The sequence below is a fragment of the Sinocyclocheilus rhinocerous genome, unplaced genomic scaffold (assembly GCF_001515625.1).
Source record: "Sinocyclocheilus rhinocerous isolate Xijiao unplaced genomic scaffold, SAMN03320098_v1.1 scaffold1259, whole genome shotgun sequence".
NCBI classification, from domain to species: domain Eukaryota; kingdom Metazoa; phylum Chordata; class Actinopteri; order Cypriniformes; family Cyprinidae; genus Sinocyclocheilus; species Sinocyclocheilus rhinocerous.
Window position 1 is genome coordinate 1,013,694 of NW_015650717.1, and position 16,289 is coordinate 1,029,982.

Sequence of the window (16,289 nt, forward strand, 5' to 3'; positions counted from 1 at the left end):
AATAATTATGCCTATATATATATATATATATATATATAACTTACACAGTGAAGACTTATTTACACAATGTATTTCTTATTTATTGTAGTTTTTTGTCCTATTGCTTGTAATTAGTTTCTTATCCTTATTTCATCACTGACTGTTTATTTATCTCCAGTGAGCTTAAGTTTTTGTGGTATTATTTTCTTGTATTAGTTTGATATCGACATTGGTGGCAAGGATTATGAAAATTCTATGGTATCAAAGATTTTAATATCATAAAAACCTTTTTAAAAGAAAAAATAACTATATTGTGATATATATCGTTATCGTGATATAAAATTACTAAAGATGCACCGATCGATCGGCCAGGGATCGGAATCGGACGATTTTCCTCATGATCGGCCCGGATCGGTGACCGGTCAGTCAGTCTCACTTCTTCCGATTCCGAGCAGATCCGTTTTGTTACCAGCGCGGTATCGGCAGATCACACTAACAAAAAAATCGGAAATTGGCCAAGAAAATTGCAATCGGTGCATCTCTAAAAAATACTCATATCGTGATACAAGATTTTGGTCAAACCACCCACCCCTAATGCTCTCTACATCTTTACATCACCCAGCTGAAAAAAAGAGGCTGAAAATAATCAATACACATAATGAGCAATAACCTTTACCATCAAGCTCTCTGTCCATTAATCATGCATTTTAATTCCCATCGTGCCCTTTCATCACAAAAACACACATCCTTTCTCTTGTGTCAAGTCAAGTCAGAGTACCAGAGGCCTTTTCACCAGTCAGACTTCATGAATCAGAAAGATGCAACCAAATTAGACTGTTGTGCCCAGAAATAATCTCATTCATGGATGAACTGACATTTTTTAATTCAAATACAATTTTCTAAATGAAATACATGAAAAACTGAAATAATCATTTAAAAAGCTACAACTACATTTAGGCGTCACAATATTATAATGTACTGTAAGAAAAATGGATAATAATTTTGAGATTTTCTGAAGATAACAATAGTTAACGGAGTTAACTAATTAAATTAACTTAATCTTGTTAGCACCAGATGATGGCAAAGGTCATGTCAGGTCTAAATGTAAAAACAGAGAAATGAGCATAAAGAATTAAATATGCAATATTTAATATGCTGAAACAAACAAATAAATATATAAATACAATTTGGGTAAATTTTTTCTTTAAGAATCATTCACCAAATAAAAGCAAAAGAAAAAAAAAAAATTCAAATCATATAATATCTCAATAAATCCATTATTACTCAGAAATTCAGAAATTATGATCAATCAATAATCGTAAGATTTGATAGACAGACAGACAGACAGACAGATAGATAGATAGATAGATAGACTCATGTGCCATAATAAAAATTAATGCATCTCCTTAAGAACAAAATATAATACTAAAAGGTCAGCAGCTTGACCTCATATGACTGTGACAAAGTCCAGCACATACAGAAACAGTCCTTTTTCCTGTCAAACAGCAGTGCTAATTTCCTTTTCCTTGCATAGTGACGACGGCCATCCTCAGTGTATCATCTAACACAGATTCAAAAATTTCAATGCAATTTACGCTAAATAAATGTGAACGTTAATGCATTTCAGGTCAACACAAACCCGATCGTTTTTTATAAAGCAACTAAGCTGGTAGCAATAAGGGCATGACTGATTGACTATGTTAACAGATTGTTAAAACTAGGTCAAAGTGCATATTATTTGTGTCACAGTCACACTGCATTTGCCATCCTGCCTCATGTGACATATGAGATGGTGGTGATGAAGAAATGAAATGCACTTTCAATCATTCGGGTTACATTTAAACTCTATTGATCGCACCAAATGATCAAATTCAGATCTATTGATGCCTCTGGCTTTGCTAGTTCAGTCTCTTATATACTGATATGCACTGCTCTAAGCTAACGTACATTCATTCATTGTGAGCTGTCATATCTTTGAAGTGCAGTACGGATTCCAAGGGGTGTGACGCTGCACTGGAGGAAAACACGGATTTCTTCAAAGAGCCTGAACTGCCTTATATATGGATATGTATGGATACTGCCATATATCCATTTATGTGTGATTACCTAAGACAATAATCCATTTCAGGCTATTAACTGTGGAGAAGACTGCCATTAAAGTGTGTATAGCGTGTGATGCTTTGATATTGCTTGCTGAAAAACAGATGTGCGTGCAACTCTAAAGCAAATATGACTACATTATGTTGTAGCCAAGAAGGCATTTTGTAGTGAGGGTTCAATGCATCATCTTGTGATGTATCTGTTACCTGCTTAGCTTTCCTGGCTTATCACAACAATGTTTGTTATGATGCTCTTGCAATAAAGTAGCTATTGGCTGAACTGACAGTTTAATGTAACGGCAGGTACAATTAATCTACAAATTACCAAGAGCCATGTTCTTTATACAACATTATAGCTTCAAGACACGCATTCTATCAGGGATATTACAACTACTTTTGCAAATTACTTTTAGTTTTTTTTTGTTTTGCCTGATCCCTACCAAATTCACCATACATGTAGTCTCAACATGTAATGTCAATGTGAAAATGATCAAAGACGCATTGATTTTGAATTCAACATGGCTGCCTGAAGCTGACAAAATATTAAGGGCGTGGCCTATTTAACTAAAAAAAATTTAAAAAATAACAATTTTGACATAGGCTATATGTGGACGTGTAGATGATAATTTCACTAAGCTCTGTTGGTGGTGTCAAGATAGTAAAAAAAAAAAGCTTAATTGGATATAAAAAATTTTTTTAATGTTTTATCACTAATGTTATTGTGTTTTTTTGTTCAGTTTGTTGTACTTTGGTTTAGAGGAAGTTTAGGGAAAAATGTGTAAAAAGTGTAAAAAATAATTGAGAAATTAGATCAAACTAAATAAATACATTGATTTTAAAAATAAATTAATACATAATAAATAAAACAGTACAGTAGTGAGTAGAAAAAAAGTTAACATAACAGAACTAGAAATAGAAACTAAATACTAATCAAATATTTTTAAAATAATATTAATTTTAAAATTAATAAAGTTGTCTTTAAGATGACATTAAGATGATCATATCCGGGGGTCTGTGACATCTAAAAGATTGAAACCCCCTTATTTAGATAATAAAAATAAAATAATAAATAGATAACTCTTTTCAATCCCAATCATAACTGCATTTACATCAAACGACACTACAATTTTTAAAAATGCTCTTTAATAAAACCAGATGTATTTTGCATTTTATGTCATTCTGCATATGTCTGTTATTCTCTTATTCAAGTAACTTACGTTTCGCCCAATCAGACAAATTCTGGGTTCCCTCCAAAATCATCTCACCCAATCAGCACACTCATGGCCAACCGATACCTGGACTCTTGATGGCTTCAGAGTTGAGACAGAATAACTAATATAATAAAAGAAAATCCTGATTGCACAATAGCACAGTAGGTGGCGACATGCGCAAAGATTGCAACTCGCCATAAAACCAAGAAGAAGAAGAAGAAGCACACTCATGGGATTTCGACTCATTACGAATCGAACGTCTTCGAATCAAACGGTTCTGTTAAACGAGTAGTTAACCCGGATCACTGCGACTCGATGATATTCGAAGAAAACGCACTGAATTCGAACAGAACGTAAGATTAACATACTACTCGTTGTATTTATGTTATATACAGTAAATATATGCCATAAATAAAAACACCAGTAGGCTATGCTAAAGTCAATCACGGTTCTGGGTTCAGTAAGTCGCTGAGTTGATGACTCGAAAGGCGCTCGGATCGAATCATTCAGACCAGTTTTCTTGAATCGGTTCATTGAACTGGTCCGAATAAAAATAAACGATTCGTTCACATCGCTACATTTAAGTCATTTGCAAACAGCTTGCGTTGGCACCTTGTATGTAAATAGGCCGTATAACATTTCCAAAGATATCCATCCATCATCTGTGAGAGGGAGGCTACGCGACCCCGTTCCTCGATGTCAATACGCCGTGGGACTTCATGTAACCCAAAATCAGCGTGTCTTCCAACAATATATTCAGAAAAGGTAAAACTGTGTCAAGCAACTCTCCATGCACCGAGAATAGCTGAAATTATCCTTGAATTTACGAGAATAACATATTAAAAATGTCAACAGGCGAAATCATGACAGATTATCAATATGCACGGTCAATCCACTCACATGCGAGAAAGAATAAATAAATCAGTGGCTTCAAATTCACTGACAGATTGCCGAATTCAAACATCACGCCGCGCGAGACTCAACACCGCCCATTCATTCGGCTCCATCATAACACGTCCACCATAAATCAACACCAAAGCGGCTTGAACTCCGAACGAAAGAGGAACTATACGTGCGATGCCTCAAAACGACTCATTTGCAAATAAGAAGAAGGAAAATATCATGATTTCTTACCTGAAAGGCAGCCCGCACTCCCGTGCGCGAGAGATGATTGAGTTGATTTAGAGGCAGCGCGAGCTGAGCTGCGGTCCTGCCTCTGGAACACGAAGCCCCGCCCCTCTTGTTACTAGGGTCCCCCATCGAGGCGATAAGATGTTGAGATAAGTCCTTCAGCTCAAGTGCGATTATTGAACGATTCGTTGCCTACTATCAGCGTTACACACCCAGATATTAAACTAAAGACATGCAAGCATGCATCAGTGTGTGCATGCGAGCGAAACCTGTGCTGATCTCTAAACCTGGTCCTTTAAATGTGCATAGTAATGAAGAAGCAGGAATAATGGTAATATAGTGGACAAAATTCATATGTGTGTGTGCATACATACATAATATACAGTATAATTTGTTGTGTGTGTGTGTGTGTGTATATATATATATATATATATGCTATATATACAAACACGCACACAGTATATGTAGAAATATATAAAAAATATTGAAATATATAATTCAATGGTAGAAAATTAATAATCGTTGCATTTAAAAAAAATAGTTTACACAATATGTTTACACACTTGTAAGTGAAATTTGAAACTGCAAAAATAATGCAAAATATCTTCTATATCTGTTTTCAGCAGCTGCTGATATTCTCAGAAAGGCCAAATATCAGTCCATCTGCACTAAATATATATTATAAATTAAATAAAAAATATAAATATTTTATTTTGTAGATAATAAAATGAATACATAAAATGTACAATATAATTTATTGATAGCAAATTAGATATATATTAAAAAATTAGAAATATTTTACACAATATTTACACACACACAAATAAAGAAAGAAAGAAAGAGAAAGAAAGAAAGAATCTACACTCTTACACTCTCAAAAAAATAATTTCCATTTCTGTTTTTAGCAGTCCATGATTTTCTCAGAATGGCCAAAAACCAGACAAATATCATTCCATCTGCACTGAAATTCTCACTCAGAGATTGCTAGTAATTTTCACACATAATTACATAGAAATGGCAAGTAACACGCTGAATTAAACATGACATTTTGAAGTACACAATTTGACTTTTTTTTCTTTTTCTTTTTTTGTAGAAAGAAACAGTATTTTTTTTTGGTAAAACATACTCCAATAATGTTTGCTTTATTTATGCAACCTTAGAAAATCATGTTTTTTACAGTGTGTAGTATAAATCAAATTGTGTATTACTGATATTACGTGGTGTTATTACCTACTGATACCTTTTTTTTTTTTTAATGAAGGCTCCATTACTGAGGCTAGATATGTCTGAGACAATATACATTGTGTCAGTCTGAGATAATGTACTTACATATGCATAATATTTAACTTAACATTTGAGCATTGCATTTACAACTTAAATGTAAAAAACAGGCTAGGAGTCAATTGTCTTTTTCAGAGAGATGCTCAGGTTCCATATGTTAGTGATACTCAGAGAGAGCTGTCATCAAACATTTATAGGCCGGTCCCTGAAGACTTCACAGATGTCTGTCTGCAGTCTGCCTTGTACACAGTGTGACCTTTATTGCAGTGACTGGTCTGGGACGTTATGAAGTATGTATTGAGTATTTCTCCTGAAGCATACAGTCATATATAAGCTCTGATTTGGTTTCAGTTGGTGTGCGTGCGTGTGTGCGTGCGTGTGCACGTGCGTGTGCGTGCGTGTGTGTGCGTGTGCGTGTATGTGTGCGTGAGTGAGTGAGTGTGTGTGTGTGTGTGAGAGTGTGAGTGTGTGTGTGCGTGTGTGTGTGCGTGAGTGAGTGAGTGTGTGTGTGTGTGTGAGAGTGTGAGTGTGTGTGTGCGTGTGTGTGTGCGTGAGTGAGTGAGTGTGTGTGTGTGTGTGAGAGTGTGAGTGTGTGTGTGCGTGTGTGTGTGCGTGAGTGAGTGAGTGTGTGTGTAACTGATAGTGTTGTCGTGGTGATGGAGCTTGAACTGCTGCTTGTGTACATTATGAATATGCAAACACCACTAATGAGGCTAATAGAGCAGAAAATTAGATGTATTATTAGAGGTTATGTACTGTCAAATGCAAAAAGAAAGAATTAAAAGGTGTGTGAGTAGTACTCGCAGATGGACCAAAGGAAAACACCAAGAACTCTATTTTTACACCAATATATAACACACATCTGTCACTGAATCAGTTGATAAAAGAGATTTTAAAAAAAATTTCTAATTTGTTTAAATGTAAAAAATAAAGTAATAAAACACACACATTCTTAAGTCTTATTTAATATTTATTGTCACATATTTATATTTAAAAATATTTAAAAATAGTATATTTTTTTAAATATTGAAATGAATATATATATATATATATATATATATATATATATATATATATATATTATGGATTAACCAAAACAAAGGAAATGTAAATAAAGATGCAGTCATGAACAGTCATCAGTGCAGTCAGTTTATCTCCATGCCCCTGTGACCTCCAAGTGTCATCTGACGGAGAAGCTTTAATCATATAACTAACAGGATGCTGTCCTCTAGTGTTCACACTGAAAACTGCAGGGTTTAAACCTTGCCCTGTTTTTCATGCTATACAGATATACGGTTAGAGGCCTTCTTGTCCTCTAATGTTTTTTTTTTTTTAAACAGTATAGTGAAATAGTTCTCAGGGTGGTATTCTGAGGTCGCATTTAAAGGTGACCCTAAAACACATGATGTTCATTACATGGTGACCCATGATAATCATTAAAACCAGCTGCTGCTCAAAGTAAGGGACCCATTTAAAAGAAAAACAGGAGGAACTGTGAATGGTGTGTGGTGTACAAAAACTTAGCTTTTCTCAGAAGTACGATGTGCTCTAAGTGGTTGCACTGTGTGTGTGTGTGTGTGTATACAGTATATATATATATAATCTTTGTTGTAGTAGAATTCTGGGTAACACTTTCTATGAAGCCCGTATTTATAATACATTATAAGGGTATTCTTAAGGCATTATAATGAATGCATAATGCATAAAAAAAAAAACGTATAATATGTTGTATCATCTCATGAATATTCATAAGAACAGTTTTAATAGTTAAAAATAAGAATTCTTTCTTTTCTTCAAAAATAACTATAAAAAAACCTATAAAATAACTATAATTTACCACAAAGATTAACAGATTAGCAATTTTATTGATGCACTAAAATGGATTCATTTGAAAACTGGTTAAAGTTTGTTAAACTAGTTTCAAGTTGCCCATTTGGGCTAATGCAGTGCTATCTTCACTTAATTAAAGTGCAGTAATTTTAAGAAAATCCACCAAACTGGTGTGGGACCAGCCAGGGGGTGACTTCTGCTGCGGTATATCACACAATCCTATTTATAAGGCAATTATTTCCTGTACAGCTGTTTGTAATCTCTAAATGACTTTCTAAGTGCTGTTTAAAAACTTTTATCAGCATTGAAGCACTTGTTTACTTCATGCTTTTCAAGGATTAGAGTAAGCCTTTCCTGCTGTTAAAGGCCTTAAATATTACTCAATGTGATCACAACAGTTCTTAGAAACCATCAGAGAGGCATCACCACACTCTAGGATCATTACGTCTATCCACCTCTCTGATTCTCTAAGGTTACTGCAATGCCCCCTTGAACTTTGACCATGAGCTAACCGTCAACAAAGACATAAATACCAAGCATGACGTCGTAGACAGCTGTCTAGTTAGAGAGAGATACTGTAAATAACCCATGTGAAGGTACATAACCTAATACTACTCTGCACACATTTTATCAAAATAAATATTTAGGAAATATCTGGTGAAATACGACTAATATCATATTGCAGAGATATTTGAGAATATTGAATATTAGAGAGCTATACAGCAAATCCAACATTCAAATTTTGCAGAGCTGTTCTGTATCCTGCCACAAGAGGGCATCGTTGAAATGAGTTATTCCTGTATTTGTCTGTATTTGTTATTCCGTCAATGTCTTGCAAAGGTAGCACTCGTTTATATTTCTGCATTTTCTTGTGTTTTCATCACCATACATTGTCAAGTATTAAGCATATTCAGTGTGAGATTATGCATGTAAACGTTTATTTTCTGCATGAAAAAATGATTGAAGTAAACGGTGTTGCCGCTAATCTTTGCTTTATAAATGTTTCTGTTGTTTCAGCATGTGGACTAACCAACTGTTCAACCGATATGAATATCTCTCTGAATAAAAATAGCAAAAAGGCCAAAAAACATTTCATTTTAAGCAACAACTTGTCTTACACCAATCCTACAATCAGCAGACCCCTTTCCATTAGAGTTTTATGTAACCATAGATTATTGTGCCTAGCTTGTAAATGAGTGCTTGTAAGCTCAGTAAATTTGCTTTAGACCTTTATATTTGCTGACCTAGATACATCAAAGGCTGTGTTCCGTCACTGGTATATCCAGTATTGACGTCTTTGCATCAAAAATGCCAGAGGCATTTGGATGTGCATCATTTTAAATCATCACTAACCTATAACCCACATCTAATATCACGATTCTCACACAGGGTAATGGAAAGTCAAACACGCGCACATGCCTTTGTTTTATCAACCAAATGTGTTGGATTTCATTGCAATTTGCTTACCACACTGGCTTTTACCTTTCCCAGCGTTGGGTTGCTTGGATTAAAGTGTCATGGCTTGCGAGTTTCTATAGGAACCAGTAGCCTTGTAAGAAGGGCAGCCCTCTCTTACCACTCGAGGGTGTGTTCGAATAGCCCTTTCTCCCCGCCCACAGTGCTGTTCTCTATAAAAGGCCAAGAGCCCTTCACATGTGTCACAAAGACAAGCTGGTCTAACAGGAGAGAGTCTGAGCCTGCTGGTTAGAGAGTCTCGGCTATCACCCTGAAGACCCTGTTTAATGCAGTGTGTAGAACAAAGTCCTATCTAAACAGACACTCAAGACCTCCATTGGAGAACCAGGTGCACAAGGTAAGCAGCCTTCAAAATGTTTGATGAACTTTTGACATTTCGACTATTGCACAATTGTGGAATAAATCTAAGTGGACCAGTATTATAACTGCAGAACCTTCCACTTTTGCAGAGTTTCTACTCTGAGTCCAAACGGAATTCCAATGTGGGCGGTAGAGAAGATCCGAGTGTCCGTCGAGAGGACCAGCCTGCCACTTCCCATAACAGAATACAGCTTCAAAATCGGTGACATCATGTTCGGAGACAAGTCATCCATTGACAAAGCCAAGAAAGTCTTGCTGTGTCCAAACATCATTACCCCGGACACTATCCCCGAGTTCTGCATTCCCCCCAAGATCTCAACCCTAGTGGAGGGCAAGAGTATGGAGCGGGGGAGGCCGACTCCATGTATCCGAGTGTCTCTGTGTGACAAAGGAAGTCCAAAGAAGGAGGTAATTCCCAGAGAGCTTCCCAATAACCATATAATCCAGGTGGAGAGTGTTGATGATGGGCCATTTGAAAACGGCTGTAGTGATGAGGAAACCACCAATGCTGATCCTCAAAGCCAGGCTGCACTTTCCCTGCCCCACTTAGCTAAAGCTCAAACCTGCTATGGCTTTTGCACCTTGCTTGAAAGTCCCCACACCAGGAGAAAGGAGTCCCTCTTCCACAACGACCCCAACTCGAGTGGAATCCCCTTGGTTCTTCCCCGGAGTAGATCAAGCACTTGCTCCAAATCAGCTTCCCCCATCTTGCCATCTTCATCCTCCCCTTCTTCCTTCAGCCTGAATACTCTTGCTTCTAGACTTTCTCCAAAAGGCTTCACTTTGCACAGACAAGGAACTCTAGATAGCGATACCACTTCCTCAGCAGAGTCCTCCCCTTTCAGTTCTCCTCTCCTGAACAGATGCCCACCAAAACCTTCTCTCTTCAAAGCACTTAACCATGAGAAGCTACTCTACCGCAACCTCCGGAAGGTTGCCATGTCCAGAAACAATTCCCTATCGACGGATGAGGGTAGCTCCACGGACAACAGCCCCAATATTATGAGAAGAGCTTCCGAAGGCCTTGTTGAACCTCTCCCATGTGGGTTCGGCTTGGCGCCTCCGGCTATCTTCCCCATGGACTTGGTTCTGCACCGGGAGAGGGTGATGAAGGAGAATCTGGTGCCTGTAGGAAGGGACGGTACCTTGCGGCTGTCGGCGGAGTACTGCCCTGAAAACCAGAGACTGCGTGTCCGCCTCATAAGTGCGGAAGGCCTGTACGCTCTGTCGGTGGACCCTAAAAGCATTAACTGCAGTGTCAGCCTCTCTCTCATGCCCGGAAAATTCCAGAAACAGTGCAGCACGGTCATTAGGAAGAGCCGCAATCCGATCTTTAATGAGGACTTTTTCTTTGACGGTATATCGGAGGATGATCTCTGCCAGAGGTCGCTCCGATTCAAAGTCGTTAACAAGATGTCCAGCATGAAAAGAGACTATATTTTGGGCAACTGTGATCTTCCTCTGACTAGCATTGTCACATTATAAATCCAACAATTGCTTAATTTATTTTGTGTGAGTGCGTGCGTGCATGTATTTGTACGTATTATATGAAGTGTTATTTATTGCCAAATCTGTTTATCTGCCAAAGACTTCTTTTTTTATTAAACGACAAAAACTATATTAGACTTGTGGTCTTTTGTTCTCGAGGGGAAGCATGATTTTAGGTATTCAGTCAACAAATAATCTTTTATTCATGATAAGAACAGCTGTGACTGAATCAAAGCACGGCAGTCTTAAAAGCTTCCATAATGGTCTCCATTTTTCCTTGTCTCATCTTGAGCGGCTTGATTGCCACTACACTCTGACACGTAGCCGTTTACATGTAACAAGATTTTTAAATGCAATATACAAATGATGGAGAAATCACTAAACAATTGCTCTTGTGGCAGACAAATGAGGCTGCTGTTTTAACTATTACCTAGTCAATCAATGGCTTCCTAACAGAGGCATCTTTTTGGGATTAAAAGTTAGTGGGGTGGATGTTAGTTGGGATTACAGTAGCAGCACCTTAACACCGTGCTTCCACATCGCTAAACTTAAAAGAGTGCTAGGTAGGGTGACCATACGTGCCATTTTCCCAGGACGCGTCCTGGCCAGGATTTCTGATTCAAAGCACCTCGACAGCGTTTCGGAAAAAAAAGGAACCGATGTCATACACCGATCGGTCTGCACACGCAAACAAAGCCAAACCCTAGATATTTTAGGCAATATAGAAATCCTGGCCAGGACGCGTCCTGGGAAAATGGCACGTATGGTCATCCTAGTGCTAGGCCATTTGAGACGTCAGTAATACCTAAATGGTGGGCTTACCATTCACTGATCTTTCATTGGAGGAGGTAAATAATAATAAATCGCACTGATTGCAAAAAAAGCTCACCTTCTCTGATTTCCTCTAAGCTTGTTGTTTCCTGCTGACCTTTGCAGGGATTATAAATACCCGGAGTAACTTGAGAAGTAGATAGCTCATTCTCATAAACTAGCTGGGTTTTTTTTTCTCAAACAGGCTTGCTGCCTAGGCCAAGGCTTGCCAGCTAGGCAAGCATTTAGCATGAGTAAAAGGAAGGTTATGATTTTCCATGGATCAAAAATCACTTAACCCCTGATCTGAACCACTTCAAGACCTAAACTGATTCCAGATTGATTTGAAAGACTGATTTCTGAGTGTACTGATGAAAAAAAAAGAAAAGAAAATCAGGTTTTGGGAGAAGAATAGTTGAATTCTTCCTCACATGCAGTTTGCACTTCAAAATGGCCCACTCCATTAAAACTTGAATAGAATTACCATTCTAGTTAGCAGTCACAGAATACATCACATACACTCTTAAAAATAAAGGTGCTTCACGATGCCATAGAAGAACCTTTTTGTCTAAATGGTTCCATAAAGAACCTTTAACATCTGAAGAACCTTTCTGTTTCACAAAAGGTTCTTTGTGGCGAAAGAAGGTTCTTCGAATTATAAAAAGGTAAGAAAGAGATGGTTCTTTAAAGAACCTTTGTCTGAATGGTTCTTTGTGGAACCAAAAATGGTTCTTCAATTGCATCGCTTGAAGAACCTTTTGAAGCACCTTTATTTTTAAGAGTGTAAATGAAATAATATATATATTGAATTTATAAATGTGTATGTATATGGCCCAGGAATAATAACTTTTTGTCAAACCCATCCATCTCTGATCATTTTACTTTAGTGCGCATATAAAGCACTCTTTCTTGCGCAAAGCACTTTGATCACATAACACCCTGAAGCACATTGGTTTGTCATGTGCTTCGCCGGCAGAACTGTCACATTTATGCATGTGCTGGAATACTTGAAAACAAAACCACGTACAGCCTGCTCTGGGTTATGTGCGCTCTTATTCATGATATCAATATGCAGAAAGAGAGATATTAGTGGAAATGAATGAAAGAGGGAAGTCAGGCCTCTTAACATATACATGAAGAACATGCATATCAATAACCATGAGAATATTCATAACATGCTTTTGACAGATGGTCATGGATGACTGTTTGAATGATTTCATTTAAACTAATCTAATAAAGAGTCATGTTTAGAAGGTAGTTAATTACCAAATGTAACTCTATACATGTAATGATAAATATTGCATATATTTTTGGATTGTTTGCTTAAGAATTATATAATAAAATGTATTATTTAAAATGATTTTAAAAATACCATTCTAAACTAGATTTTTATGTAGTTGCATGGCTGTTTTGGGTGGTTGCTCTAGGTATAACTTGGGTGCCTCTCTGAATGTATGATTTTAGGCATAGGCTATTATTTGCACTACGTGTAAATAGTGACAGGCTATTTACACTAAATGCAAATAGCAATAGATGCTATTTACACTAAGTGCAAATAGCTATAGATTCTATTTACACTGTTAAAATAGCAGGATTTTCTGCTATTTATACTACTTATTACAAATAGTGGAAATGATCTGCACCTCAGTATTGTAGTAAATTAGAAAACAGTATGCAATAATAACGTATTGAGTGTAAATTTATAAATGTATATTTAATTCAAATTATTAAATGGATGCCACCTTATTGGGACAATAAAGCCCTCCCTACACCTACTCTAACCCTACCCGATACTTAATTTGTAACTTTTTCGATTGTTTTCTTCATTTTTATTGAAAATAAATGCCCCGATGTGATATGAGATTTGAAAAGGGAGGGGAAAAAAAGTACGGCAAAAGGCGGATTCGAACTCGGGTTGATCATGTCAAAATGACTACAATACATCTACACCACTGGAACTGTTCATCGACCTCCGTCTTTTGTATTGTTGCCCAATCACACATTGGTGAGCGGAGTTAGTGTAAATAGCCTCTGCCAACAAGGCAGACTTTCTGCACTTAGTGTAAATAGACACTCCAAAGTTTTTATGACTTTTTGCCTGTTTTATTGTCTGACATTGTTCGTTTAATCGCATCGACATGGTAGTAAAATCGTGAAATTAACTATGATTCATAATGCACTGTAAATAGCTAAGTGGAAATGCATGTAAAATGCATTAAGTAGCACGGCAGTGCAAGAAATGACACCCCGAATCATACTCCTTTATAGACTCCTCTTTATTATACTTTATTCACGTTTTTCCAGAAAGTCCAGGCTTTATCTATCGGGAAAATAGAGAGAGAGCTGATGGTTGCCAGGCAACTCCTTTCAGCATGGTTAGGCCCAACGTCTTGCCACGTCGAGCTCTGCACAGTTAGGCACTGTCAACAGCAATCACTGCTATTTGCTTGGCCTTCCAGATGAATTAACTGTTCTTTTCTGTCCCTGTTCTACAGTGTAGAGCATTTTTTGATTATTGTTCAGTAGTATTGTTATTATGTCCTCAAATCAAATTAAATTAAGCATTTGATTTATGAACCATCAGCCTGGCTGAGTACATCTGCTTTGGCATCAATCAAAGTAGATTGCATTACCTAGCTGCTTATTTTATGCGTAATTTCTCTATTTGAAACCAGGAAAAGAACATTGGTTTGGTCACATTATTTGCTAAATACATCCACTGAATGTGTCTCTGCTTTGGCTTTCAAGAGTAAATGTAATTTATTAATGGCTTTCAAGAGTAAATGTAATTTATTAACGTCTCTTTGCTTGTATTTCCATTTAGCTAAGAGGCCCAAAGTACAGTTCTTACCTCAGCAGCCTATTTATTAATAGTCTGGCTGGTGGTTTTTTAGAGAAAGCAGACAGGACCATAAACTAATTTTCTGGAGTGATATGCATTGCTTTCAGTTCAGAGCATCCGTTGCTATTTTAAGTTAGTGATATCTGTGGTTAAATATTAAGCTTAATGCTCTTAGTCTGGCTCTGGGGATGGGCGCTATAAAGAAGGGCCAAGAAATGTGCAATGAAAATGCAAACTAAGACAAATATTAAAACATTTTCTCTGTCGTTAGTTTTAAAGGTTAAAGGTAAAAAGTAAAAGTTTTAAGTGTATAATAATATACAGGCCAATTGAAAATTGACAACACTACCATATTTAATGTGTTTTAATCTCGGATAACAACAAACAAAAATCTTTAAAACAGTTCCTTGTGTAATCATCCTTTTGACCTTTGAAGGTTTAGAGTTACTAAATATGACTTTTTAAGATTTACAGATTGCATTAATTTCTGTGACTTTTCTAGGGGCTTTTGAAAATTCCCTAATATTTTCAGGTTTTGGGACTTAAAGGCATAGTTTTCCAAATAAATGGAAATTTGCTAAAAATGTAATCAACCCCAGGCCATCCGTGTAGATCTAGATGAGTTTGTTTCTTTGTCAGAATAGATTTGGAGACATTTAGCGTTATATCACTTGCTCACCAGTGGATCCTCTGCAGTGAATGGGTGCCGTCAGAATGAGCGTCCAAACAGCTGATAAAAACATCACAGTAATTCACAAGTAATCCACACCACACCAGTTCATCAATTAATGTCTTGTGAAGTGAAAAGCTGTGTGTTTGTGAGAAACAAATCCATCAGGACGCTTTAACATATCAGTAGTCAATAATCCATAATAACACTTTTCCAATAAAAAAGTCCATATCTGTTGTCCTCTTACATAAAAATTCACCAACATATTTGTTTAGAACTGTTTTGGATTGTTTTTTTGTAAACGGTGCTTGATCTGTGCATATTTCTCTCCTGATTCTGACGAGGTGAAAGCAATATTATGGATAGATGACTCATTTGAAATTAAAATGTCAGTTGCAGACAGGCAGATTTTTACTTCATAAGATGTTAGGCTACTTGATGAACTGGGGTGGTGTGGAATTGTAGATTATTGTGATGTTTTTATCAGCTGCTTGGACTCTCATTCTGACGGCACCCATTCACTGCAGAGGATCCATTGCTGAGCAAGTGATGAAATGCTAAATTTCTCCAAATCTGTTTAGATTAAGAAACAAAATTATTATGATCATTATCTTGGATGGCATGGGGGGTGAGTACATTTTTAGCAAATATTTATTTTTGGGTGTACTATTCCTTTAACATTTACTGCATCAAGTTTACTTTCACTTTTTTATTATTAGGTACTGCTTTTGTATATACAGAGATTGACTTGAGAAAAAAAAAGAAAGAAACAATTTCCTCACCCTCGTGTTGTTCTAAAATCATATGAACTTAAGAACTTAAGAACTTAACCATACTTAAGAATTTTGGAACAAATTATTTCTAAAACTGCATCTCTATAATGTCTTTTTATTCTTTGTAATGACTCCACATTTAACTGTGTGTATCTAACAAAACCAGTAAACCCCTTTAGTGTGACGCAAAACCATTTGGAGTTTCCTAAACCCCCTGTCGGGGTTTATATTGCGATAAAGATGGTTCACTCTACATGTTGCTTGAGTCTTTTTAACAGTTCATTATGACGATCCTGTGAGAAGCCCCCTCTTGTGATTTCCATTAGTGACGTACGTATA

At 36.7% G+C, this 16,289-nt stretch overlaps 2 protein-coding genes across 2 annotated transcripts in view; one reads left to right on the forward strand and one right to left on the reverse strand.

Moving 5' to 3' along the window:
- The window catches only part of LOC107712503 (talin-2-like), a 166,930-nt gene extending 162,440 nt beyond the window's left edge, over positions 1–4,490 (reverse strand). The window contains exon 1 of the mRNA XM_016517773.1: positions 4,424–4,490. The gene's annotated coding sequence lies outside the window, so the exon portion shown is untranslated. The remainder of the gene's footprint in view (positions 1–4,423) is intronic.
- A 4,707-nt stretch (positions 4,491–9,197) lies between these two features.
- Positions 9,198–10,946, forward strand: LOC107712529 (C2 calcium-dependent domain-containing protein 4C-like). Its single transcript, XM_016517834.1, has 2 exons — positions 9,198–9,344; positions 9,457–10,946. Exon 2 carries the CDS (start codon positions 9,488–9,490, stop codon positions 10,850–10,852), a length of 1,365 nt encoding a protein of 454 aa, XP_016373320.1. The 5' UTR covers positions 9,198–9,344; positions 9,457–9,487; the 3' UTR covers positions 10,853–10,946.
- The last annotated feature ends 5,343 nt before the right edge of the window (positions 10,947–16,289 follow it).